The 25552-nt window shown below is 41.4% G+C and overlaps 1 protein-coding gene across 2 annotated transcripts in view; it reads right to left on the bottom strand.

The window, feature by feature from the left end:
- The window catches only part of ERBB2 (erb-b2 receptor tyrosine kinase 2), a 73447-nt gene that overhangs the window by 1034 nt on the left and 46861 nt on the right, over positions 1 to 25552 (bottom strand). Inside the window, exons 4-26 of one of the 2 annotated variants that reach the window (XM_072111500.1) lie at positions 19292 to 19423; positions 19098 to 19184; positions 17298 to 17413; positions 15184 to 15325; positions 14782 to 14895; positions 12513 to 12639; positions 11635 to 11705; positions 9744 to 9834; positions 8734 to 8933; positions 8276 to 8408; positions 7751 to 7841; positions 7500 to 7657; positions 6109 to 6156; positions 5887 to 6025; positions 5688 to 5810; positions 5506 to 5604; positions 3789 to 3974; positions 3551 to 3706; positions 3231 to 3306; positions 3002 to 3148; positions 2811 to 2908; positions 2556 to 2732; positions 1877 to 2153 (exon numbers count right to left, since the gene is read on the bottom strand). In XM_072111500.1, coding sequence (XP_071967601.1) covers positions 1877 to 2153; positions 2556 to 2732; positions 2811 to 2908; positions 3002 to 3148; positions 3231 to 3306; positions 3551 to 3706; positions 3789 to 3974; positions 5506 to 5604; positions 5688 to 5810; positions 5887 to 6025; positions 6109 to 6156; positions 7500 to 7657; positions 7751 to 7841; positions 8276 to 8408; positions 8734 to 8933; positions 9744 to 9834; positions 11635 to 11705; positions 12513 to 12639; positions 14782 to 14895; positions 15184 to 15325; positions 17298 to 17413; positions 19098 to 19184; positions 19292 to 19423 — 2988 coding nt within the window. Of the gene's footprint in view, positions 1 to 1876; positions 2154 to 2555; positions 2733 to 2810; positions 2909 to 3001; positions 3149 to 3230; positions 3307 to 3550; positions 3707 to 3788; positions 3975 to 5505; positions 5605 to 5687; positions 5811 to 5886; positions 6026 to 6108; positions 6157 to 7499; positions 7842 to 8275; positions 8409 to 8733; positions 8934 to 9743; positions 9835 to 11634; positions 11706 to 12512; positions 12640 to 14781; positions 14896 to 15183; positions 15326 to 17297; positions 17414 to 19097; positions 19185 to 19291; positions 19424 to 25552 lie in introns of both variants that reach the window. The other variant, XM_072111499.1, reaches the window with a different exon arrangement.

Genomic DNA, 25552 nt, shown 5'->3' on the forward strand with positions numbered 1-25552 from the left:
GTTTGTGATTAACCCATCTAAGCAGACAGCAGTAGTAAGAGGCTCCAAAGTCAGTTCCAAACAGGGTTGTTGTCTGCAGGACCACTACGGCCCTACCCGGTGCATCCCCTGCTATTCTGGTTAGTCAGTCTGACTCTCTGTGCATCTACTAGTTATCCTATACATTTTTATAGATGATACCTTAAAGAGAATTTATTAGCAGTTTTGACCATACACAGCTTAAGACAGCATAAGGTACTGGGGATCTGTGTATGTTGTTAGTAGCAGCAGGACTGTGGGGAAAAAAAATTATATTCCAGGGTTGTAGAGGGACATGGAGCACGAGGGGAGTCTCCTCAAGCTGCTCTGTTGTTTTATACCTTCATTCAAACTGCTTCATAGCCCGTCTACTCTGCTGTAATATCCAACCAGAAGCCAGTAGTCTTGATTGGAAATCTAACTCTCGAGAGTTGTAAGGGCATGTCTCATCTATTTTTCTTACGCAAGCTGAGGTTGTTTGATATTAACTACTTTGGATGTTCTATTATACAGTGTTATCCGGTGCAATGTTTTACTGCTCAGTTTGTTTTGGTTCAGGAATGTGCGTTAGGGACATGAACAAATTGGATAAGGTTTTGGGTGTAAGGGCTGGTGGTGAAGTTGGGACTAAACTCGAAAATGTAACATATGTAGCAAAGAGAAGGGTTTTGATGAAAGTCAAGGTAATTATTAATAACCCAGATGATCTACTTTTTGAGACCTTGAATGCTATGAAAAGCTTGTTTAGTGCTAGAGATCTTCAAAAGAAATTTTGCACTGAACGGTATTGTAGGTAGATGGATCAAAGAGGCTACTGGGGCGTAGAGTAGCCGCGCCGTGTAGCCTCAGCTCCGGCTACTCCACGCCCCAGTAGCGTCTTTGTGCATATTACCCTGATTAAAGATAAGAAAAAATAGAGGGGAGTAAAGGATTAGCCCTAAAAAGGGCTATTCTTACATTCGTTAGATGCACCTACCACCGGATCTACCTTAATAGATCCATAGTGGTAGGTTTCCTTTAATAAGTTTTATCTAATCTAGATACTGCTCAGAGTATGGGAAGGTTCAGTGAGTGAAGAGATCTCACACTGGAGTGCACCTCAGAACACCTAGTCTAGCTACAATCTGGGACTATAGATGATTTCACAGTACCACTGCGGATTGGGGATTAATATCAATTTTAACCCTTAGCGTCTGTACAAGGATTGTGTCTAGCAATGTACCTCAAACTTAATTTCAACGGAACCTGCCAGCAGAAATAGACCTAATAAACAAATAACCCGTATGTCTTCAAGCAGCTGAACGCCTTTTGGATCATATCTGTTTAATGGCTCAGGGTGGTGGCATCGTCCAGAAAATCAACTTTGTAGTGAAATGTAATTTGGTTGTAAAAAGTCAAGGAGGCGGAGAGTTTACCACTGAAGTCAAGCTTTCCTCACTTCAGAATGCCCTCTTCAATGTACTTGATGGTTCTGTGTCCAGACACTTCACTAACCAGATCTCCTTCATTCTAAAGTGGGGAGAGCTTGACGTCAATGCTGAGCTCTCCTCCTCCATGACTTTGACAACCAATCAAAGTTGATTTTCTAAATGATGCCACCATACTGGGCCATGAAAGAAACCTGACCTGGAAGGTGTGAATCTGCTTCACAACATACTGGTAATGATTAATTACCATTTCTGATGACAAGTTCCCTTTAAAGTGCAAAGCCATACAAAGTCTATTGACAGAAGCTGTTATATGTATCACAGATCCTTAGAGCCACCTCTTAATTTAGTGTCTATATTAATAATGATTTCAGCAAGCAATACTACTGAAAGTTGCAGTAGACATTTAAGAGCTTATTCATTTCTTCTACCTGGAGGGTGAGTAGGTGATACTGGTGAGATGCAGCCATCTGTCTCCACTGTCCTTCCATCCACTGTGTCCTTTCCTCCAAGCAATGTGGGGTCCTCACAATACCTCCGTTTAAGACTGCTTTCCTTTGGGTGTGGCGGATCAAACACATAGTCCCCATCACTCAGATCATCAGATTCGGTGACATCTGAGTTGTGTGACAAAGCCCGAGACAAGAGTCCTTCACCATGGACAGTTTCATCATTCAACATCTGGTCTATCTGTGTCTCTGCTTGACTCTGGTGAGAAAAGGTTGAAACATACAGTAAAAAAAAATATATATATTTACCAATTGGTTTTCATGTTGTGTCCACTTCCTACACATTATACTAGGACTCTATAGTGTAAAATTACTTTTAAAACCCCCTTTTGAAGTTATGTAACCTCTCTATTCCTCCAACGCAAGATGTGATCTTATACCAGCCTGTTTATACAGACCTCATATATAAGCCTTCAATAAAGGCTTTGACCAACTATATTGATTCAATTGTTGAGAATTTGTCTAATAACCATATATTGTTCATTTTACTAGTGTCAGAACTTAGTTCTCAGGAAAGCAATGTATTGGGACAGTTGGTTCGATAGTTTAGTTGGATAGTTTGGATATAGGTACATTAACCATTGATAAAGCTGACTCATACCCGTGTAGACGATATTCGACTGCGATGTTCCACCTCTGTCTCATCACTACCAAAAAATCCCTGGTGAGGAACCAGATACTCCTCCACATCCACCAAATCTTCCATGGCCGCTTCTCGCAATAAAGCGCTGTAGAATTGGGTGGTCAAGGGGCTAGTCTGGGCCATGAACTCTTCATCCTGCAAGCCACTATAAGTTAGAGGGACTTGGATAATATATAGCATTACCATATAGCATTCTAACCTTTAGATTTATACCTCAATGACTACAAAGCGACTTGGATCTCGAGCCATTCGGGAAAACTCTGTGACTAGCTCCCGAAACTTGGGACGGCATTCTGAGTCTATCATCCAGCCTGAGGAGCAAGAATGGGATATTAAAATGGAGCTGCAATATTGGTTGTGCTTGGGGATGATAAGATTATAAAGTGAAGGTCATTATTACTTACACTTCACCATGATCATATACACATCTATGGTACACACAGGAGGTTGCGGGAGTCTTTCTCCTTTCTCCAGTAGATCTGGAATCTCTCGAGCTGGAATGCCATCATATGGTTTGGCCCCAAAGGTCATCAGCTCCCACACAGTAACCCCTATAATGGAAAATTAAGTGATAATGCTCTAGTAACCTTCATTGCATGGGTATTGACAATTGTTGAAGGTAATGCTGCTCACCGTAGCTCCATACATCACTCTGATGAGTAAACTTCCGATGCAGAATGGATTCCAAAGCCATCCATTTAATGGGAACCTACATGACAGAAAGATGCTCAAAAGTTTGTGTACACTGCAGGTTATAAGCTTGAAAAACACTAAACAACAAAAAAGCCAAGGTTTCGTGTATAATATACTTAATGTTATATAAGATTGGAAAAAACATGGGTGTTTTATTCTGGAAACTTCACCATGTCTAAGGAAGATTCAGGTTTGGCAGCTCAGTTCCATTCACATGAATGAGTGAGAAAAGCTATTACACACATATCATGGCTGGTTACCTTTCCTCCATCTGCATGATATTCCGTTTCATCCACATCCAGTAATCTTGCTAGTCCAAAGTCTGTGATTTTTACATGAGTTGGGCTTCTCACCAGAACATTCCTTGCAGCCAGATCCCGGTGCACCAAGCGGATGTCCTCTAGATAGGTCATCCCCTGGGAGTAACAAACGTAGTAAGAGGCATATTATGTAGAATGAAAATTTGAGATTAGGAATATGGCAAGGGATTTGGCATACCTTGGCAATTTGGACACACCAGTTGAGAAGGTCTCTGGAATGAATACGATCCTTATTTTCTCGTACATATTCCAGGAGACATCCATATGGCATGAGCTGAGTCACCAGTTGCACTGTGGTGGTCAGACAGATTCCCAGCAGGCGGCAGACATAAGGACAAGATACTCCTGCCATCACATATGCTTCCTAGAACAAGTTGAATTTTTAATCATTTTATTTTTTGTATCTTTTTATTAACTTTTTTAAAAACTTTTATAAGTTTTGCTTCATTGTAATTTTTTTTCTCTTGGTGACTACTTTATGTGAATGAATGACAACATTCATACATTGTGAGACTGAAAACCTCAATCCTGGCGGTTTACTGCAATTCTATACACAAATCCATACTGAATATTTCAAAAAATTCAGAGAAATTCAAAGTTAGAATTCCCTTTTATGTGAAATCTCATCCTATACAAAAAAAATTTACTCGAAAGTCCAATCAGAGAGGATTCATATTCTGCCAGAGAGGAGTCAAATTTGGAGGCTGGTGGGGAAGTTTTACTCCAGATGCCACGATCTTCAGTTCTATAGGACATTAAAAAAAATGCTTTTTGTGTTGTTATTAATATAAGAATCTCTTCCTTAAGAACCAAAAATGGAAAATTCAGAAAAATGGGTGCAGATCCGTAAGTACCCTGTCTGGAGGACATCAATACATACTTCTAGGAACAGGCAGAACTCCAATACAGTGAGAAGATCACGGTGTTTTTATTCCAAAAAGCAACATTTCGGTGACTCAGCACCTTCCTGAAGCATAGGTGCCTGAGGAAGGTGCTGTCTCATCCTGTGTTTCTAGGTACTATGAAACCAAAGATTGAGGCGTCTGGAGTGACCCAGGGCTGCATCCGCCATGAGACGAGATGAGAATCTCGTCTAAGGCAGCAGATGCCCAAGCCCTGTGGGAGGTGGCACAATATGGGGCTATAATGTAGGTGATTCGGGTTTCCATTGCCACCCTATCTTTAAGATATAGATGCGACTGATGTACACAGAGGCACACTCTGTGCCGCTCTGGAGGACCCAGGCAGCGTAGGATAACGTCATGCTGCCTGCGTCCCGACAGAGAGCAGAAAAGCCGGGAAGATGCAGAGGGCCCGAACGGTGGGATGGGAGTGTGACAGGAGTCGAGATGAGTAACTGCTCTATTATTTTGAGAAATGGGCATATTATAAAGTAAGGGAGGCTATATATTATAGATGGGGCTGTGTATAATAATGGGGCTGTATATAATATAAGGGGGCTGTGTATAATAAGTGGGGCTCTATATAATGGAGGCTGTGTATAAGGGGGACTGTATATAATATAAGGGGGGCTGTATATAACTTTTATTAAAGCAAATAATAGTGTGAAGATATATACATTGATTGATTGATGGCATGTCATGGATTTTGTAACTGGAGTGAGATAAAACACTTACTTGAAGTCTCTGCCTCTTACTTCAGCAGTTCACTCCCTCCACCATACATGGTATGCATATAACCTAATCTCTTAGGGAGAATATAGTCTATCTTGTCTCTTTAAATGGACTTTAGCAGTGAATAAAGCGAGAATCTCTCTTGGAGAGGTGTCCTTGTCTTTGCTTGTTCTATTCAAAGTTTCTTGAGATGGCAACACCTTGCACTACAAATAAGGTGCAATATACTATTCTAAATGTGATGCATTTCGTTTTACTCACATCCAAGATTTCCTTGTTTGCTTTTGGAGATGTGTTTTCTCGCAATACCTTGATTGCTACCTGGATTTTTACACGTTCCCCATCAGGTATCCATACGCCCTGAAACACATGCAATTTAAAATCCATATCTGTTTCTGTAAACTGCCCCTGATATCATATTTTATGGAAAGAGAGGTCCCTACCTTATACACAGTACCAAATGCACCAGATCCCAAAACCTTCATTTTCCTCAACTCTGTTTCTTTGAGGATCCTCATCTGAGCCTGGTTAGGCAGTGCCCCACTAGGAGTCAAAGGTTCCACCAGCTGGGCAAGAAATAAAATGAGTGAGAAGAAGGCCTTGTCTAAGATTTATCCACTGATTTCAGATCACCGCACACACCTCATGTTCCTGAAGAATGCGCTTTAAGGTATGTTTCTTCTTCAGTTGTTTCCTCCGCCTTATGAACATCACAATAATGACGGTGACGGTCACCAGGAGTAGGATACTGCCCACCACTGCCACTACCATATAGGTCTGACTGTAATAGAAACCATAAAGGATAATATTAGCAATAATAGATACAATAAAATAGACTAAATAATACACTACATGGACGCTCACCTGTTGTTCACGATTATGGGGCAGCCTTTCTCATCTAGTTTTTCACACCTGTGAAGAAATATAGATGTTTCGGTTACAAAAGAGACTCTTAAAGGGGGTTTCCCACGAAACAAGTTAAGCGCTCTCGGCAATCCCTGTCATCTCCATAGAGATCAATGGAGCCGAACGCTCATGCGTGGCAGTCTGCACCATAAATCTCTGGGAGTGACGAGGGGTTCAACCCCATCTTACCCCTCGTTCTCGTGATCTGTGGGGGTCTCATCACTGAGACCTCCACCGATCAGCAATTTAGGCCCTACCCTCTGGAGAAAAAAATCCTCTGGGCGAAAAAAGAGTGGAGCACTTACCAGTGCACCAGCGTTGATAAATCTGACTCAATATATATTATCATATTCAATTCCATTTACAATAAAACTCAGAATTCTCCTTTCAATGTTTACATTCATTGTTTCTGAGTAATAACCAATAGTTTCTAATTGATTGGGAGTTAAGGTACGATCCCAGATACAACCCTTACAGTGGCGCCGTTTCTGCAAACGTAAAGAAATTTTTCACATACCATATAATCATTTTAGGTACATAAAGCTGTAGACAAGCTTCTATTTTTTCATCTTTGTTTTCTCAATGTATTTAACTAATGATAAAATGAATGTTTAGAACAAAGTTCTCCAGTGACTTATCACCGTATTAGATCTTCTATTGCCTAATATATGTATAAAGACAAACTTTTCCTATTCAATCTGAAATGATTTTACCATGGAAACCATTCTCGTTATAGCACATATCCACCAACAGATCCTATATTATATCTTCTTTAACCTAACCCAACTTAAAGGAGCTATCTTATTATGATAGCCTTTAAGGGATCTCTTTTCCCTCTAGGAAAAGAGATCAGCTAGAACACATACATGTAGTCTTTAAAGAAAATCCATCATGATAAACCAGGGAAACTTGCACATAGATGCCATAGATCCAGACACCATGACTGTGGTGATCTCCTTATATTTGTTATCCATGGCATCCATGGCAACTTTTAAAATTATGCTAATGAGCACGAAGGACTCTAGTGTGCGTTTCCTGAACCCCCTGGTCTCCTCTCCTCCTGCACTTCTTGCTACTGCTAGATTACACAGACAGAGGGAGGAGGGAGAGAGCATGTTCTGCTCATTGTAACAGCCTATGATGCAGCACGAGGGTCTCACTAGCATAATTTTAAAGGTTGATTTTAGAAGAAAGTAGGCCATAACAAATATAACAAGTCACAGTGCTTGGATCTATGAGTAAGTGATCTTGGTTTATCCATGCTTGATTTTCTTTAAAAATTGTTTTTCCTCTTTATGTCCAAGCATCACCATAATAATGTAAATTGTGGAAGTGCATATTTCACTTACGAATGGGAGCAGTTAACGGGACACAGCTGACAGATGCCATCTTTATCTGCAAACTTCCAAATAGGCACATAAGAGTCAACTTTTTTCCCACTTGGGCACTGGTTTACGCAAGTGTTTCCATCCTTGTAATGTGCACACTCCACACACTGATCTGCTTGCTGCAAGGGGAAGGAAGGTCTTATGTCATAATGTATCAAAAATCCATAACACAGCAAAATTTCTATACTATATTTGGTATAGGTTATACTTACCGGGCCGAAGCAAGAACTGGATGCATTTTGCGGCATGCATTCTGGGTGACATGCTATACACTTGCTTCCGTTGATCATTTCCCTTGGCTCCCTGCAAAGTCAAAATATAATAGAAATAACCATAATATATATTGGGGGTCATTTATATATTTTTTCCTTGCTGTTGGTGTTTTTGCTTCTTTTTGGCTGCGTAATGGCTATGTTATGCCTCAATTCACCATGTGTTTTTGCACCCAACTTGTCATTACATTGCGCCTCTTTACAGATTTTTGCACTCAATTTATTATACTATTGCACCTATATGGGCGCAAATAATTGCCCAATAACATGTCAGTCCTGACCATGCTTAGGAAAGCCAAATGTATAATTTGGGGCAAAAACTTGCATTTCACAAAGAGCCAAAACGGCAAAGACAAATGAGGTGCAAAAATAGACTTACAAAACTTGCAAAAAGAGCCGGAGAAGGGGGAAATAAGACAAAGGACCCCCCATTATTTTAATGTGATCTCAAACAGCGAGACTTACCCATCCTCAACATTGCAAGAATCCACACAGTCAAGGCCACGTAGCATGCCATTACACTGAATACACTGTGAAACTTCGCTGCCCCAGCACTCTGCTTTGGCACAAAGACGGAAACATATCTCCCCATCTTTCTCTGAAAAGTACAAGGAAATATAATATATTTACCTAAATCAACTTAAAAGGTCTAGACAACGTTTATGTGTTAGCAGCCCAACAAGCAAATGTCCGGATAAGCGAAGCGGCGGAACCTAAAGTTTGGGTCCCCTCATCTCTAGCTCGCACTCAAGACCATAGTAAAAGTGGTAGACTCTGTTTCTATGGATAGTGTGAAACATTGGAGGTTCCTCAAGCACCATAAGCGAGGACCTACACAAGGTTCATGCCACACTTTCCTTTAACACATAGATAAAATGTAAAATGAAGATTGTATTGATCCTTGTTTCTAGATCATGACTTACCACATGTAGTTTGTGGTTTATTTTCAGTTTTCAGAAAAGTCTGTCTTGAATTCCTAAAAATGTTAGACCATGGAACGGTATCCAAGAAACAGAGGTTAGAGTTGCCTTCTATAAGAACCACTCCACTGCTGATTTCTTCCAAGGACCTCAGTCCAAGAGATGAGATGGAAAGGTTGCGGATGACCAATGAGTATGCCCCACTGCAAAAGGAATACAAGATTGAAGATGTGAAAAAGTGTAGCATTTATTAGATTTCATTGAACCCTTATAGTACATTGTACTGAAGTGGGTAAAACATGGTCAAAATGATACAATTGCGCAAATGATGAGTCTACATTAATTGAAGACTTACTGGATGTCTACTTTCATGATGATATTCAGAAGTGAGACAGTATACGTATCAATGATGCAATTCCTTTAAAGAGGTTTTCCCACAAATTCAAGTTAGGCCCTATCCACAGGATAGGGCCTAACCTGCTGATCGGTGGGGGTTTCAGTGATAAGACTCCCATAGATCACAAAGACGAGGGGTCCGACGGGATCCCATGTACCTCAGTCAGACCCCTCGTCGCTCCGGGAGAGTAATGCGCAGCCGTCTGCTCCATTACTCTCATGGAGCGACGAGGGGTTCGACTGAGGTATATGAGAATGCGTCGGACCCCTCAATTTTGTGATCATCACTGAGACCCCCACCGATCAGCAAGTTAAGCCCTATCCTGTGGATAGGGCCTAACTTGAATTTGGAAAACCCCTTTAACCCCTTTCTTCATCACTATTATGTAGTATTTGTAGACAGAGGATCATCACATTGTCAACATTGAAATGTTGGCAATGTAGGTCTTATCCTTTTGCTAACTAACCAATTCCCAACCCAAATTAGGAGGGTTAACATTTTTGTTTACTCTTCTCTACCTTCAATGACAACATGCGCTTCTTAACAACAGCAGGCAATAGGTTTTGGAGAAGGGTGAATGTGTCATACATTTGTTCAGAATTAAATGGAATCTTACTTATATAGGGATCTTCCCCAAATTACACGCAAATTCTCAAACACTTGGAGACTCTTCAGTTCGTCAGACCATGCATCAATGTATATATACCCTGGAGTACAAAGAAAGCACAGAGATGTGAAGGGAGAAATAACATATATCGTAAAAACATATTATACATTTATTAGAAAGAATATTAGTTGCAGTTATATAAAAATAAAGGCCTTTTAATTGTAAGGGTCATTACGTGCCATATACCGTATATACTTGAGTATAAGCCGACCCGAGTATAAGCCGAGACCCCTAATTTTACCACCAAAAACTGGGAAAACCTATTGACTCGAGTATAAGCCGAGGGTGGGAAATGCGTTGGTCACAGACCCCCCCAGTATATAGCCAGCCAGCCCCCTATAATATACAGCTTGCCCCCAGTAGTATACAGCCTGCCCCCCAGTAGTGTACAGCACTGCCCAGCCTGCCCCCGGTAGTATACAGCCTGCCCCCAGTAGTATACAGCCTGCCCCCAGTAGTATACAGCTTGCCCTCAGTAGTATACAGCACTGCCCCCAGTAGTATACAGCACTGCCCCCAGTAGTATACAGCCTGCCCCAGTAGTATACAGCCTGCCCCAGTAGTATACAGCCTGCCCCCAGTAGTATATAGCCTGCCCCAGCCTGCCCCCAGTAGTATATAGCCTGCCCCAGCCTGCCCCCAGTAGTATATAGCCTGCCCCAGCCTGCCCCCAGTAGTATACAGCCTGCCCGCAGTAGTATACAGCCTGCCCCAGCCAGCCCCCAGTAGTATACAGCCTGCCCCAGCCTGCCCCCAGTAGTATACAGTCAGCCCAGAATAAAAAAATAAACTTATATACTCGCCCTCCGGTGGCCCCGATGCGCAGCGCTGCTCCCCTGATGTCATTGCGGCTCCTCTTCTTGCTTCAGTGCCCGTCTTCTGTCTTCTTTAACATCGTGCTGGGCGCCGCCATTGTTCTCTCCCGGGCGGCGCCTAGTATGACGCGCCGCTGCTGACATCATACTAGGCGCCACCCGCGAGAAGGACATGGGGCCCAGCACGCTGAAGCAAGAAGAGCAGCCGGGAAGCCAGAAGAGGAGCCGCGATGACATCGGGGGAGCAGCGCTGCGCATCGGAGCCACCGGAGGGTGAGTATGTAAGTTTATTATTTTTTTAGTCCATTTTAAATAAATTTTTATCGTATTGACTCGTGTATAAGCCGTGGGGACGTTTTTCAGCACATTTTTTGTGCTGAAAAACTCGACTTATACACGAATATATACGGTAATCCATAAATACTTGCAGGTTGCATGTGCATGAGTTCGAAAAGTAGAACAAAGAACGGCCATGTTTTTTTTATCTAAATAAATATCTAAACTTTCTAGCATCTAATACTATACAAAGAATCCTTTGAGCTGGCCGCTCACTCACGTGGACCACCAAATCCAGGACGCAATGAAGTGCACGAGTCCTCAAGGAGAGATTTGTCGGCAATCACGAGTATGCTCCAAAAACAGTAGGTACGAGACCGGCACTCTAATCCGCTAAAAATCTCAAAAATGTATTTTTTATCCATTAAAAGAGGTGCATAATTCCAAAGGACCTACTCGTTTCGGACATCACAAATTCTGTTCTTACTCATGGTCAGACCATGAACAGAATTTGTGATGTCGAAACGAGATTTTTAGCAGATTGGAGTGCCGGTCTCGTACCTACTGTTTTTGGAGCATCTAATACAGTTAATTCAATGCAAATACACTGAACATTGGTTTTTTCTTGAAGATGGCCAGTTTGTATAATGAGTTGGTCTTCTAAACAAAAGTCATATTTTGGAGAGGTTTCATTGTAACAGAAACATAAAATATGCTACAAATCCTGTAATAACACCCAAGTCAAGTACCTGTGATTTCCTCAAGAGTTCTGAAGACCTCAAGATCCTCCAAGGTCAATTGGCTTGTGTTATCTGAACCCCTACAACATCAATGTAATGCATTAGTTGAAGTGGACCTCTGCTGGCAACTTTAACAACCCACACAATTCTATTGATAGCTGATTTACATCTTCTCGACTAGTCATGAATGCCAATAAAATTCATTATGTTGTCATCTACCACAAAACAATGAAGCATACATGGATACACACACTTTGTCTCACCCCCACGAGGTAAAGAAACAGCGGAAAACTAGATGCTGTCACAGGCGTATCCAGACACTTCGCCCAAATCTCATATATATACACTTTTTCTATATCTGATATAGAATTTATCATATTTGATACATATCAATATGTACAATGACCTGTCATAACATTTGGTAGGTACTGAAAGGATATCCACTATAACGAAATGTGGTGTAAGGTACATTCAGACAAACGTGTGCCGGTGTACCGTAGCACGGCGGGCACGAGTCGGCGCACGAAAGAGGAGAAGGGGGTACGCGCTGCTCCTTCCTGCCCCTCTCCATAGAGATGCATGGCAAACTGCGCCGTAATACGAGGAAAGATAGGACATGGACGGGTTTGGAATGGTACGGTGCCGCATGTGTGCTGCACAATACCGCTCCGTGTGCCCATTGCCGGTATATATATATGTCCCCCAACGGTTGTGTGAATGTAGCCTAACCTAAATAGGAGACTATTGCCTACAATTTATGGGCCCACTTATTGAGTTACTTATGGTAGCTTCATCAGTATTAATTAATCATTATCAGAACATGAACATCATATGCGTATATCTGTATTGTAGCCCCGCTATCAGAAGTTCTGTTATGTATCACAAACCTTTGAAAAGATTCCGAAAGGAATATCAGGTTCCCAACAATTTTCTTACATCCTTGGAATTGCTGGATATTGGTAGAATCAACGGCCTGGGCTGTCTTCAAGGAGTCCAATCCAAGTCCATAGCAAACTGAAGTAGAGAAATCGAGAACATACTGTATATATTATAGCTGTTCTGATAGACATAGTAGAAGATGGGAAAATCATTTTTTACTAACCTAGTTCCACACTAGTATCATTTATACAAAAATGATGTCTATAATGTAATGTAGTCAATACCCCTGTTAAGGTCTGTTCCAAAATTGTCTGAATGCAAGTTTTCCAAGTAATATGTCCATGTCAAGGTTACAAGAAATGAATGGGTAAAGCTTTGTTCACATTAACATTGTCACCTTCACTCATAACAGAAGCCACAACACAAAATGAGTTGAAAATGAAGCCTGGATGACGCTCAGTTCTTACTGGGTTTGAGTTGTTTAGATGACAAGTAGAATACTGAACGCAGCCTAACAATAAACTAAAGAGAGGAGAAAAAGGTAGCAACACTTTGTCGTAAGCATAGATCCTGCCCAGCAGAACATGTATATCCAAGTCCTGCCATGAGGCACCACTTTGAGACACTAACCTCTAACCTGGAAGAAATACTTTATTGTTTTCACTTATTCATATAAAAAACTTTATATGTCTCTGTAAACATAGATGCCAAAGCTAGCAGGCAGCAGGCACCATACAAGTTGAGGTGAAGCTGTCTTACTCCTAAAATGCACTCAACTGCTATTTATTGATTAAATTCAGCATTACTATAGTAAGTTAGACAAGTCCATGGGTTATACCCCTGCTGAAAATTCATGTCATGCCTGTATTTATATTGGGCAGTAAGGTGGCTCAGTGGTTAGTACTACAGCCTTGCACCGGTGGGATCATAGTTTAGTTTCATAGTTTATACAGTTGAAAAAAGACACTTGTCCATCAAGTTCAACCAAGGAAGGGAAGGGATTGGTTGAGGAAGGGATTTAGGGGAAACAATTCTATATAACATAACCATCAATGTTATTTAGGTGTAAAAAGGCATCTAGACCCCTCTTAAAGCTCTCTGCTGTCCCTGCTGTGACCAGCGCCTGAGGCAGGCTATTCCACAGATTGACAGTTCTCATAGTAAAAAAGCCCTGTCGTCCCCGGTGATTAAACCTTGATTTCTCCAGGCGGAGACAGTGCCCCCTCGTCTTTTGATTTGATCTAATCTGAAACAACTTACCACCATATTTTTTGTATGGACCATTCATATATTTAAATAAATTAATCATGTCCCCTCGTAGTCGTCTCTTTTCCAGACTAAATAAATCTAGTTGTTTTAATCTTTCCTCATAACCAAGACCCTCCATACCCCTTATCAGTTTTGTGGCTCTACGTTGAACCCTCTCCAGCTCCAGGGCATCCTTTTTATGGACCGGTGCCCAGAACTGGACAGCATATTCCAGGTGTGGCCGAACCAGTGCCTTGTATAGTGGTAATATTACATCCCTATCACGAGAGTCCATACCACTTTTGATACATGACAAGATCCTACTAGCTTTAGAGGCAGCTGATTGACATTGCATGCTGTTATTCAATTTATGATCAAGTCCCATCAAGTCAACATCTGCAAAGAATTTTTATGTTTTCTCCTTGTTTGCATGGGTTTTCTCCGGGCCCCCCTGTTTCCTCCCACACTCCAAAAACATACTAGTAGATTGATTAGATTGTGAGCCCCATTGGGGACAGTTACTGATTTGGCAAGCTCTGTATAGCTCTGCATTATCTGTGTACGCTACATATGTAAAGGAATTATTATTATTAATTATTTATTTATATATATGGACTTATACAGTTGTGTACATTATGTCAAATTGTCTTTGGAATGAAATGCATGAATTAATCCATAGGCTAAGTTCACACTGCTGCTCGTGGTGTCCATTGGAATATGGAATAGAATAACAGACACCTAAAAGTGATGGTAAACGGAGACCTACCATCTACCAGCCGTTCTCATTGACTTGTATCTGCAAGTTTCCTATTCATTAAGCCTCTGTTTTTTATAATGGCCAAAAATCCTGCAGCCAGAGTTATCTTTGCCATTAAAAATAACAGAATTTTGCAACGGACACCAAGAATGGTGGTGTGAACTGGGCCTAACGTGTATCCATTTCTTCCTTGTCACCATAGACAGCATTATTCTCTACCTACCCCTTACCCTATCCTCAGCATCATATTATGGATAAAAAAAAGCAATTACCTTTAGGACACTTATCACATTTTTGACACTTTTGCACATCCTCTTCTAAGACCTCTTGAGTTTCATGTGAGCAGAGGAGAGTGCAGGAACCAACATCAGTAGCTAAGTACTTGTCTAAGAGAGAGAAATAATGTCACTTGTCATAAAGTATTCAAATCCATTTTCAATTCACTTCAATGTCTTCACCCCCCCCAAAAAAAAAATAAAAATCTGTCTATATTCTTATATTATTCTGTAGAGGGAAACAGGGGAAGCAATGGGCTGTATTATGTCCACCATTATCTGTGGTCACCCAGCTTCACACAAGAAAAGCTCAGAAATAACTTGAGAATATTGAACTCTACACAGGAAAATCTGCTAATATAGTTTCCCAAATCCCAAGAGTCAGTCAAGCCATCTTACAAGGACATTTCTTGACGCAGTTTGATCCAAAAGCGTATCGTGCTTTGGGGTTGATGACAGTTTCGAAGGTGAGTGGGTTATATATGGTAAGAGCAGGACAAAGTATTTCACATACACCACTGATGTTGAAGTGAAGGCACGCCTGTAGGAAAAGAAATGATAATCAGGTTATCTCCTAATTTAAAAAAAAGCAATCTGATTCAATAACTTCATTTAACGGAATCAAAATCCAGCGGCACCTACGCATAGATCCAGGCACCGTGACTGTGATAATCTTCTTATATATGGTATCCATGACCTCCTTCCTTCTAAAATCAACTTTTAAAATTATGCTTATGAGTCTAGAGGGCTTTACCAGAGCCCATCCATGCTCTGGCTCCATAGGCTGTTACACTGTCTCACCTTCTATCCTGCTACCTCAGCACTTCCCCCTCCCACTGTGTACTGCTACAGCATAAAGAGGGAGGGGGGAAGTGCTGAGGGATCAGGGGGAAGGGTGAGAAAGGGTAACCTCCTATGGAGCCTTCTGGCTCATTAGCATCATTTTAAAAGTAGGCCATGGATAACAAATATAAGAATATTAGACCTGGGTCTATGAGTAAGTGTCCCTGTTTATCATGCTTGATTTTTACGGTAGATTTCCTTTAAAGAGGACACTTAACTGCAAATTACCCAATAAAATAAGCGCGCAGATTTGTCAAGAATTTAGCACGTAAATTAAAATTACAGTAAGTGGAGGTCACCCCTATGGGATTAAAATGGTGATAGAACTTTAAAAAAGGAACATAAATAAACGTAATGGGCCAGATTTATTAAACTGTCAAACTTTGCACAAGAAAGAACGTGTAAATGACTTGCAGGTGTATTTATGACGTTTCTACACCAGCCAGTTTTGTGGCGCGGCAGCACTGTGTCTGTCCCCCACGCCACAAAATTCTGCACTTCAAGGAGCAATCCCGTCCCGATTTGGACCTTGCGCCACATTTATTACAACGATAGAGATGTGCCGCGCGCTCATTAATTTTATGCTTTTTATAACTTTTTTTTTTTTACAGCGATCCCTGCGTGTCAACATTAAAGAAGACCAGCACCGGGATTGGGTAGAAGAGGACTATAAGTAAGTATGTGTAATTTAATTTTCCTTAATATTAATGATAGCACAATCAGAGCATGCAGGGTGCGCCAAATAATTGAACACTGTGCTCCACTATTGAATTATCTGGCACTAATGTGAAGTTTGCATCACTATTGATAAATGTGGCCCAAATTTAACAAAACTGAAGCAAACTGCCTTAGTGCAGTTTGCCTCACTTATGTGCAGGTTGCGCCAGATAATTCAATACAAGCTTACACTGATGAATTTGCTATGGAAAGGAAAGTGTGGACACAATCGCAGTCTTTTTATTTTTTGTGCACTCTCATTATACAGCGTGCGACACAATTGTGTCGAGGTGCAGTAATAAATGGCTCAAACTAAGAACACACACCACGACGCCCCTTTAGGTGCACAGATTTCGGAAGTGTGTAATAACTGTGCAAGCTCCAAAGACGTTCTTTTTAGTGCAAAGATTGACCAAAAAAACTGGCGCAGACTCAATGATATAGCTGGGCCAATGGGTTTTCAGAACCTGGTTGCTGTTGACCAGGGGCGGGTTAAGACCGCCACTGACCCTGGGCTGTATGAATATTATAGCCTCTACAAGACTGGTATCCCTTCCTACATGTGGTACTAGAATCAGGCTATTGGGAATTGAAGATTTGTCCCTCCTGTTTGATTTCAACCACCTGCAGTTTTAGAACCTTTGAGGACCTTCAAAGGTCATGATATGGCACTTGTGTACATGTGTATTGAGAGTAGGAACAGATGTACAAAGATTTCATGGGTGAAGGTCCTTAGTGTGCCTCCTAGAAGGCTACCGCCCAAACCACCTATATTATAATCCACTATTGCAGTTGAAACCTGTATAGAAACCTGGGAAATAAATCTCCCTGGAATCTTAACTCACAAAATAAAGTTTATTTTCTCTTTGTTTAAAGTAGGTTCTACAACATATCCTCTTTCCACTTAAAAACAAAAGAATAAACTCTTAAAAATACACATGCAGAGCCCTCACCAGGCAGTCCGTGTTCTTAGGTCCTGTACATCCAGCTGCACATTGCTCATGGCAACAGTCACTGGAATATTTCCCTTTACACCTCTGGCAGCCGCTCTGGCAGATAATGGTGGTCACTGGCATAAAGAACAAAAAAGAAGAACATAAAATCAGTGGAGCTTCAAGAGGCCAAATTTCTAGTAAAGCGCCCAATACAGAAGCAGTATGATGACTGTAATAACTATCTGCGGTATTGGAGATAACTATTTTATGTATCATACATATTAAATAAGGGGTTTCTTCCAAGTTTGCATGTTACCCCTGTCCAGAGCATATAATCGTAACAATCTGATCAGCGGGGGTCCGAATGGTGGGACTTTCACAGATCACTAGGATGGCTTCATAGTAATCCAAAGAATGGTGGTCCCGTTCTCACTAATGGATGAAGGGGTAAGCATGTGTCCTGCTGCTCCATTTAATAGTACACACCCATACTACTGGTATCGAGCAGCGGTATGCATGCTCGTCGGCTGTTCTACCCGTTAGTGGGAACAGGATTTCCGTTCTCTGGATCAGTAGCCCCCAAACTTTTTATTACCTGGGACCGGCTGCACCCATAAAAATGCCCCCATGGTCTCTGGAATAAAACGGAATGCCTCCAATTAGCCTGTAACTAACGAATACCTAATACCTATAAAATGCCCCCTTATCATGCCCCTTTTCTGTAGCTCGCTCCTTATAGTCCTCACTTTTCTTTAGCCACCCTTTAAAGTGCCCCAATTCCTGCAGCCACCTCCTTATAATGCCCCTTTTTCTATGACCCCTCCTTAGAATGCAGACTTTTCTGTGGTCTGTTTTTATAAAAAGGGATGTGATCAATGTGACCAGGGGGAGGGGAGGCCATATCCTACTCAAGTTCCCCACTTTTCCCTGCCTCAGCTGAATTGGCCTAATTGAGCTAGGTTGTTTACCTGCAGATGAATTGTCTCCATGCATCCCCCTCCCCCCCTCAATTTTCAAACAGACAAAGAGCCATAAAAACTCTTTAACCAATAGGTTGAATAGGGACAGTTATGGAGTTATAGTCCATCTAACCCTAAGGACAAATACATTTTTAGACAGTTATCTTCAGGGTATCACAGTGTACCAGTTTTACTATCTCTGGATAGGACCATAGCAAATGGGTCAGGTTTGCTATTAATGTGATCCAGGGATTCACCCGGATCCAATGCACACTATGAGGTCAACATCGGCAACACCGCCACTTCATAGTGCGCACCGTGGGCAGAACGTATGGACACATTTCTGCCCGTTCTGTTACGGGTGATGAGTAAAATGAATGTATGTTGTTCTTCCAGGCTATCAGCGGCGCCAGTCACTCAGAATAATTCCTTTTCATAAACAAATATGTTTATTCATAGGCTGAATAATACGCGTTTTGAGCCCGGACCAGGCTCTTCCTCAGTTATATACAGCATGAGTGATGAGAAAAAGGAAGAGGAGCAGTGGGGAGCATCGTAAGGTGAGTGTGTAAGTTTATTTTTTTATACACCAAGGGGCTGCATAAGGCATTTCATTAATAGGGGGCTGCTTTGGGGTATTTCATTGTGGTGGGGGGGGGAGACTGCATTGGGCATTTCATTACTAGGGGAGGCTGTGACCAATGCATTTCCAACTGTAGGCTTATACTTGAGTCAATAAAAATGTCTCAGTTATTTGTGGTAAAATAAGGGGCCTCAGGTTTTACTTTGGTTGGCTTATACTCGAGTACATACTATAGTTACTTGACTGTGTGTCATAGAAATCTTACTAGATACTCACATATCTGACAGTTTTCGGTGCCCTCTCCCCAGCATGACCCAGCTGTTCCTGAGGGTAAGGATCCACAGCTGCTCGAACATGATGGACCTTATAAGAAGAGTCAACAATTAATTTTAGCTTTCTTCATAAGCAGGAAAAATATAGGATTTTCTTCTATTAAATACTTGCACAGGGAACACCAATCTATCGCTTACATTGACGACTTCCACTCTGTAGATCCACATCTTTCTGGAAAGTGGCCTGAATCAGGATGTCCTGCCATTTGATAGTTTCATGGAAGCAGAGTTGGGAATTATTTTTCATAATCACCCCACCATTAAGGATCTCTATAGAAAGGAATATGGGAAAAAAGGTCCTAATAAATTTTCACAGAACTAACATGAGGTATATGTACAAAGCAATAGGCTGACGTTAAAGAGCTGCTTCTAGTCACAATTCCTATTTGTTGGACAAATCTATTTGTTGTGTTACTGCCACTACTACCACCGACTGTGGTATAGGGCTCTACGAAATGCAATAGTTTTCAATGGGTCTGTGCCCATGGCCATTATTTTAACAGACCATGTGACGATCTATTAAAAGGTACAGTGTGTTCTAGTCAAAACCGTTTTCTGGTGGATTACTCTTTGACTATAGTTTATGATGATCCATGAAAAAAAGTGCCAAACTGGCCGAGATTCGACACGCTCATGAGCAGATAGCCTAGATGTTGTGTGCTGACCAGGAATTGAACACAACCGTGTGATATTTTGGCTCTGATCTATTCACCCTACAGCCTTGGAGAAATTCCGAAAGGAACACGTTAAACGGTCAATTAATAACAATTCCAGATTAAACATCTGCATTCACAATCTGCAGATTATTTTCCTTTCAAATTAAATGTATTTATTGCTATTGTGAAATTATTTTCCCAGGAAAGTTCCTTCAATTACAAGTAAGGTCACCAAAAGGCTAAGAGGAATTGAAATATCCACTACAGTTTGTTCAATGGTCTTATGGCTTACAGGGCAGCTAGATAGGGAAATTCTTCAGCATGCTCAGATTTTTATGTCTAGAAAAATAGATTATAATAGGGCTGGATAATTAACCTCTCACCAGAAATGTCATTTTTAGCAGGGGACAGGTTCCAATAGCTTATTCTATGCTGATTTTAAAAATGTCTTTGTTAGCATTCTGAATAATTTCAGTAGTTTATTATTGCTTCACATTACCTAGCTCCCTGTCAGCAGCGTAAGGTGAGTAATGGGGGAGGGAGGGGGAAGCTGCAGCTTGTGTGCCTGTCTCAGTCTCCTCTTCTCCACACTCATCCAGCTCCCTCCCCACTTCCTGTCATGTGCATTGAGCAGGAGGAAGAATTCATAAGGAGACACAGGCACACAAACATAGACTGCTGCGGCTGCCTCCTCCCCTAGGCCAGGAAATTAAACTCATATAAACTACTGAAATGATTCAGAATGCTGACAAAGGCATTCTTACAATTATCATAGCATAGGCTATTGGAACCTGTCAACTGCTAAAAATGACATTCCTGGTGACAGTTTCCATTAAAAAAAATTTAGTATTTAGGCAGATTACACCTTCTTTATTGGTTTCCAATATACTCTTGTGTTGTTTTAAGATTATAACTTAAGCCTGATGGTAAAGTGAAGACGTTCTGTTACCATCAGTTCCCATAGACTTGCATGTATAGAGGGGTCCATTCTATTATGCTTCCTTTATTTATGATGAGAATGAATTACACAAAGGCTTGCATCATTTTTCTCGTTATAATATACCAATGTCATATATCTGTACATGAAAGTCTATGGAAACAGAGTATAACAGAAGGGCCTTCATGTACCATTAGTATTTGGCTTCTGTTGTGCTCTTCAGTAACAAAAGAGCATAATGGAAACCAGTAAAGAAGATGTCAACTGAGCCTTAGCTTTATAAATAGTGGAAATGGCCAGCAGCCAATGTTATGTTCCTTTATCACAGGCTGGTTTTCTGCTAGCACAGATGGATGATTGATGATCAAGTCAAATGGAGGTGATTTACCTACATTTACATGGAGTGTTCATCAGTACTACATATGATGTTAGAACGATTGTTAGGATACTTAGGGAGTTATCATTGTCATCAATGCGGTTCTGTTTATACAAAGCAATGTGCTGCTAACAATCACATTAAAGATGTGACAAACTAGATTATGACTGGCACAGAGGAAAATGGATACCTACAAACAATTCATTCACCCCACTACAGGCAGTCCCCGGGTTACATACAAGATAGGTTCTGTAGGTTTGTTCTTAAGTTGAGTTTGTATGTAAGTTGGAACTGTATACTTTATTATTGTAACCCCAGTCAAAAAATTTTTTGTCTCTGACAATTGGATTTTAAAAATGTTGGGTTGTCATAAGTACCAGGATTAACATTAAATCTTAATTACAGACACCTTTGATAACTGTTGTTGTTGTTTATTGTAGCCTAGGACTAAAGTACAGCAAATTACTAAAATCCAGATGTCCATTTGTAACTAGGGGTCGTATGTAAGTCAGGTGTTCTTAAGTAGGGGACCGCCTGTATTTGTTTATGGAAAGGGCAATTAAAGGTCTTGTCCACTTTCAGCAAATAATTGATAATATTTGTGTAACGACAAGTTATTCAATTTTCCAATATACTTTTTGTATAAATTCCTCACTGTTTTCTAGATTTTCTCTTCAACATGAAGCTTAATTTCTTTTACTTCTTGTGGATAGAAATCTGTCCCCGGTCATGTGATGTCACACAGGTGGATCACTCGGCTCTGATTACTCTCCGTGGTATAACGAGTCGTGCACCTGTGTGACATCACATGACCAGGGACTGTTTTGCATTCAAAGGGAGTAAACAATGAGGCTTCCTGTTGAGTGACAGCAAGTAGAGACGTAAAAAAAAGTATATTGGAAAATGTATAACACATACAATATCAATTATTTGCAGAGAGTGGACAACCCCTTTAACACATAGCAAATTTTTCTTCCTCTATTGTTCTTAAACGATAATAATTGAATATTCCAACAAATTTCCTTCACATCCTGATATCTTTATGTGAAGTGTTTTTATTTCTTAATTTTCAATGCTGAACAGAGGTACTTGGGTCACTAATTTTACATTGCCCTCTATATATCTGCTGTAGTAACTAAGTGGTAGTGGATACGATCAGTAATGTCTTGACAGCATCAGGAGTTGAGCCTAAATGTGACTTCTTCTCTGCCCTTACACACCTTGTAGGTTCAGGGATATACAGTTCTCTAAAGACTCTATACACATAATAATAATAATAATAATAATAATAATAATAATTCTTTTCACATATTAGCAATTATACAGACACGGGATATGGTATTGCTTGACTTGTTATGCATATGATTATATTTTCTAGTTGAGGTTATTCAAGAAAGAGTTAACTTCTGTTATGGACATAACTCTGTTTCATATTCTGTAACTATGCGTTATGGCGTCTGCATGATATGACCTCCAAGATAACATCATGTCTAACAAGGCCTTGAAGAGGGTACATCACATTCCTTCTCCATGTATTGTGATGGAGACTGGAGCCTCATGTACATCTATATCACATGATATGTAGTTTACTCTATCTGTGTATCTGCGCATATGCGGAAACATGACCAAATTAGGATAAGCTATCACAACCAGGCATAGTACCACAGAGGGTACCTGTCACCATGAATGTGAATTTTAGCTGGTGACAGGTTCCATTAGCCTATGTTATGCTGATTTAAAAAAAATGCCTGTGTCAGCATTCTGAATCATTTCAGTAGTTTATATAAGTTAATTCACATTACCTGGCTCCCTGCCGGCAGCATGTGTTGAGTCCTGGGGAAGGGCAGCTGCAACCAGTGTGTGCTTGTGTCAGTCTTCTTACCTCCAAACTCATGCAGCTCCTTCGCACCTCACCACTTCCTGTCATGTACATTGAGCAGGCAGGGGAGGGAGGAGGGGGATGTGGAGGAGGAGAGGAAGAAAGCATGAGGAAACACAGGCTGCAGCAGCCTACCCCCCAGGACTCACCACATGCTGCTGGCAGGGAGTGAGGTAATGTAAATAAAACTATTATAAACTACTGAAATAATTGAGAATGCTGACAAAGCCATTTTTAAAATCAGCATAACATAGGCTGTTGGAACTTGTCACAAGCTAAAAATGACATTCTTGGTGACAGGTTTGCTTTAAGTTAGATAAATACCCTGTAGCTCAATAATAAACTGGAGCATCTTAGAGACCTTAGGCCAGATGTATCACTTGTTTTTTTTTTTGTTGTTTTAGCGACTTTTCATTTTGTCACAGTAATTTTGTGACAGGTTTGCAAATAAACCCCAAACTAGCCACACATCAAAACTCACCATGTTTTCTGCATTTTTAATATCAATCCAAATGTTTTGCTGTGCCTACTAATGATTCATGTTCAGCGACTTTTTGATTTAGGTGCAATTTTGGTGCAAAAACACTCCAGCCAGAAGGTGGCGTAAACTGAGAAGCCAAACCCTGAGTTGTTCTGCAGAGCAGTGTATCCCCTGTATAGTACATCAGCAGAGCATTGTATCCCCTATATCAGTGATGGCTAACCTATGGCACTAGTGCCAGACGTGGCACTCGGAGCCCTTTCTGTGGGCACTCAGGCCATCACCAGAGATGACTCCAGGTATCTTCCTGCAGTCCCAGACAGCCCAGGACTTGCTTTGAACTGAAGTATTTTAAAGTGACAGCTCTACCTAGGACTATTTTCTGCTTTATTGGTGTCCTCAGGGGCTGGTATCAGTGAAAACTGTGACAGAGAAGGGAGTATAAATCACAAATTACATTTCTGTGTTGGCACTTCGCGATAAATAAGCGGGTCTTTGTTGTAGTTTGGGCACTCGGCCTCTAAAAGGTTCGCCATCACTGCCCTATATAGTACAGCAGCAGAGCAGTGTATCCCCTGTATAGTACAGCAGCAGAGCAGTGTATCCCTGTATAGTACAGCAGCAGAGCAGTGTATCCCCTGTATAGTACAGCAGCAAAGCAGTGTATCCCCTGTACAGTACAGCAGCAAAGCAGTGTATCCCCTGTACAGTACAGCAGCAGAACAGTGTATCCCCTGTATAGTACAGCAGCAGAGCAGTGTATCCCCTGTATAGTACAGCAGCAGAACAGTGTATCCCCTGTATAGTACAGCAGCAGAGCAGTGTATCCCCTGTAAAATACAGCAGCAGAGCAGTGTATCACCTGTATAGTACAGCAGGAAAGCAGTGTATCCCCTGTATAGTACAGCAGCAGAGCAGTGTATCCCATGTATAGTACAGCAGGAAAGCAGTGTATCCCCTGTATAGTACAGCAGCAGAGCAGTGTATCCCCTGTATAGTACAGCAGGAAAGCAGTGTATCCCCTGTATAGTACAGCAGCAGAGCAGTGTATCCCCTGTATAGTACAGCAGCAGAGCAGTGTATACCCTGTATAGTACAGCAGCAGAGCAGTGTATCCCCTGTATAGTACAGCAGCAGAGCAGTGTATCCCCTGTATAGTACAGCAGCAGAGCAGTGTATCCCCTGTATAGTACAGCAGCAGAGCAGTGTATGCCCTGTATAGTACAGCAGCAGAGCAGTGTATACCCTGTATAGTACAGCAGCAGAGCAGTGTATCCCCTGTATAGTACAGCAGCAGAGCAGTGTATCCCCTGTATAGTACAGAAGCAGAGCAGTGTATCCCCTGTATAGTGCAGCAGCAGAGCAGTGTATCCCCTGTATAGTACAGCAGCAGAGCAGTGTATCCCCTGTATAGTACAGCAGCAGAACAGTGTATCCACTGTATAGTACAGCAGGAAAGCAGTGTATCCCCTGTATAGTACAGCAGCAGGACAGCGTATCCCCTGTGTAGTACAGCAGGAAAGCAGTGTATCCCCTGTATAGTACAGCAGCAGAGCAGTGTATCCCCTGTATAGTACAGCAGCAGAGCAGTGTATCCCCTGTATAGTACAGCAGCAGAGCAGTGTATGCCCTGTATAGTACAGCAGCAGAGCAGTGTATACCCTGTATAGTACAGCAGCAGAGCAGTGTATCCCCTGTATAGTACAGCAGCAGAGCAGTGTATCCCCTGTATAGTACAGAAGCAGAGCAGTGTATCCCCTGTATAGTGCAGCAGCAGAGCAGTGTATCCCCTGTATAGTACAGCAGCAGAGCAGTGTATCCCCTGTATAGTACAGCAGCAGAACAGTGTATCCACTGTATAGTACAGCAGGAAAGCAGTGTATCCCCTGTATAGTACAGCAGCAGGACAGCGTATCCCCTGTGTAGTACAGCAGGAAAGCAGTGTATCCCTGTATAGTACAGCAGCATAGCTCAGACAGTGTTTACACTACATGCAGCCACTGTTTATAGTTCATGAGCTTCTGTTTACAGATATTCTGCAAAAGTCGCAGCTCAAAGAGGGATAGAAAA

Source organism: Engystomops pustulosus, chromosome 6 (genome assembly GCF_040894005.1).
Source record: "Engystomops pustulosus chromosome 6, aEngPut4.maternal, whole genome shotgun sequence".
Lineage (NCBI taxonomy): Eukaryota > Metazoa > Chordata > Amphibia > Anura > Leptodactylidae > Engystomops > Engystomops pustulosus.